At 37.2% G+C, this 1,486-nt stretch overlaps 1 protein-coding gene across 1 annotated transcript; it reads left to right on the top strand.

The window, feature by feature from the left end:
• The first annotated feature begins 867 nt into the window (after nt 1-867).
• On the top strand, nt 868-1,176 carry LOC139840873 (uncharacterized). The gene has a single exon (XM_071831116.1). The coding sequence runs from the start codon at nt 868-870 to the stop codon at nt 1,174-1,176; it is 309 nt and encodes a 102-aa protein (XP_071687217.1).
• Nucleotides 1,177-1,486: the final 310 nt, after the last annotated feature.

Raw genomic sequence — 1,486 nt, 5'->3', positions numbered from 1 at the left:
CAATCAACCTTATAACAACCAAGCCAATTCGAATTATCAAAACAACCAAATTTATAGTCAACCACAAAATAACTAAGGTTACAATCAACAACCTCAACAAAACGTTCAACAAACCCAACCTTCGAAGAGTTTAGAAGAAATCATGTAAAACTATATCAAGAAGGTAGAAACAACCGAAGCTTTCCTAATGAAAGAGAACGAGCTCTTGAAGCAACAAATACGAAACCAACAAGCCTCATTCTAAAACCTTGAGAGCACTGTTGGAAGACTTTCAAATCAAGCTGCCGAAAGATCACAAGGAACCTTGCCTTCCAATACACAAATCAACCCCAGTAACAATTATAACAAGAACCAAAACTAACAAAACCAAAACAACACAAGAACTATCCCTATTGAAAATGTCAACAAATTGAGTTTATCAATGCCATTTCAACAAGAAGAGGTTTAACTTATGAAGAACCACAAATCCAAACATCCCCAACCCAAACACCAAACCCTACTACATCTACTTCGCAAACCGTTGAGAATGAATCAAGTATTAATGGGGATTCGCAAGAAACAAGGGTTGAAAAGGATGCACCACGAAGGGTTGAGGGTAAAAAGGGTGAAGAAGCACCTTTGAGGAAGTACATGGAGCCGATTCCATATTTGCAAGCTTTCAGGAAGGAAAAAGTTGAAACTCAACGAAGGGACTTCATGGAAATGATGAAACAAGTTCATGTCAACATGTCGCTCATCCAAGTGCTTAAGGGAATGCCTAATTATGGGAAGTTCATTAAAAATCTTTTATCTTCAAAAGGCAAATATGAAGAGGTGTCAGCTACATTTCTCGTAGAGGAATGTTCGGCTATCTTGCAAAAGTAAAAGATGCCTCCCAAATTGGGTGATCCGGGTCATTTTGTAATCCCATGCAATATGGGAGGGTCGGAAGTATATGATGCACTTGTCGACTTGGGGGCTAGTGTAAATCTTATGCCCTATTCAATTTATAAAAAGTTAAATCTTGGGGAACTAAAGCCGACCTGGATGGTTTTAAAAATGGGAAACCAAACGTTTGATACACCAATCGGCATAGCCGAATACCTTATGGTAAAAGTTGATAAATTGACCTTTCCGGCCGATTTCGTGATCCTCGAAATGCTCAAGGATGAACATGTCCCAATAATTTTGGGATGACCTTTTCTAAAACACCGCCGATACAATTATTTTCGTGCAACAAAACAAACTAAGTATCGGGGTGAAAGATGAAAGACTTGATTGAAATGGCGTGAAGTTGATAAGAAAAAAATTTTGTCAAATATTGAGTCTTTTAGTCAAATAGAGGTCATGAATTCGTGTGAAGAAAATGACTTAAAAGCTTTATTGGCGGTTGACACTCCAGATGTTGACCAATTTGATAAAAATGAGGATTTTGATGTTGATAAAGAGTTTGAAATGTTTATGAAATCTTGCAATGAAAACAGTTTTGAAAACACTTGTGAAAGTA

Source organism: Rutidosis leptorrhynchoides, chromosome 4 (assembly GCF_046630445.1).
Source record: "Rutidosis leptorrhynchoides isolate AG116_Rl617_1_P2 chromosome 4, CSIRO_AGI_Rlap_v1, whole genome shotgun sequence".
Classification (NCBI taxonomy): domain Eukaryota; kingdom Viridiplantae; phylum Streptophyta; class Magnoliopsida; order Asterales; family Asteraceae; genus Rutidosis; species Rutidosis leptorrhynchoides.
Note: the sequence above shows the minus strand (reverse complement) of the source record. Positions and strands in the feature narration are given on the sequence as shown.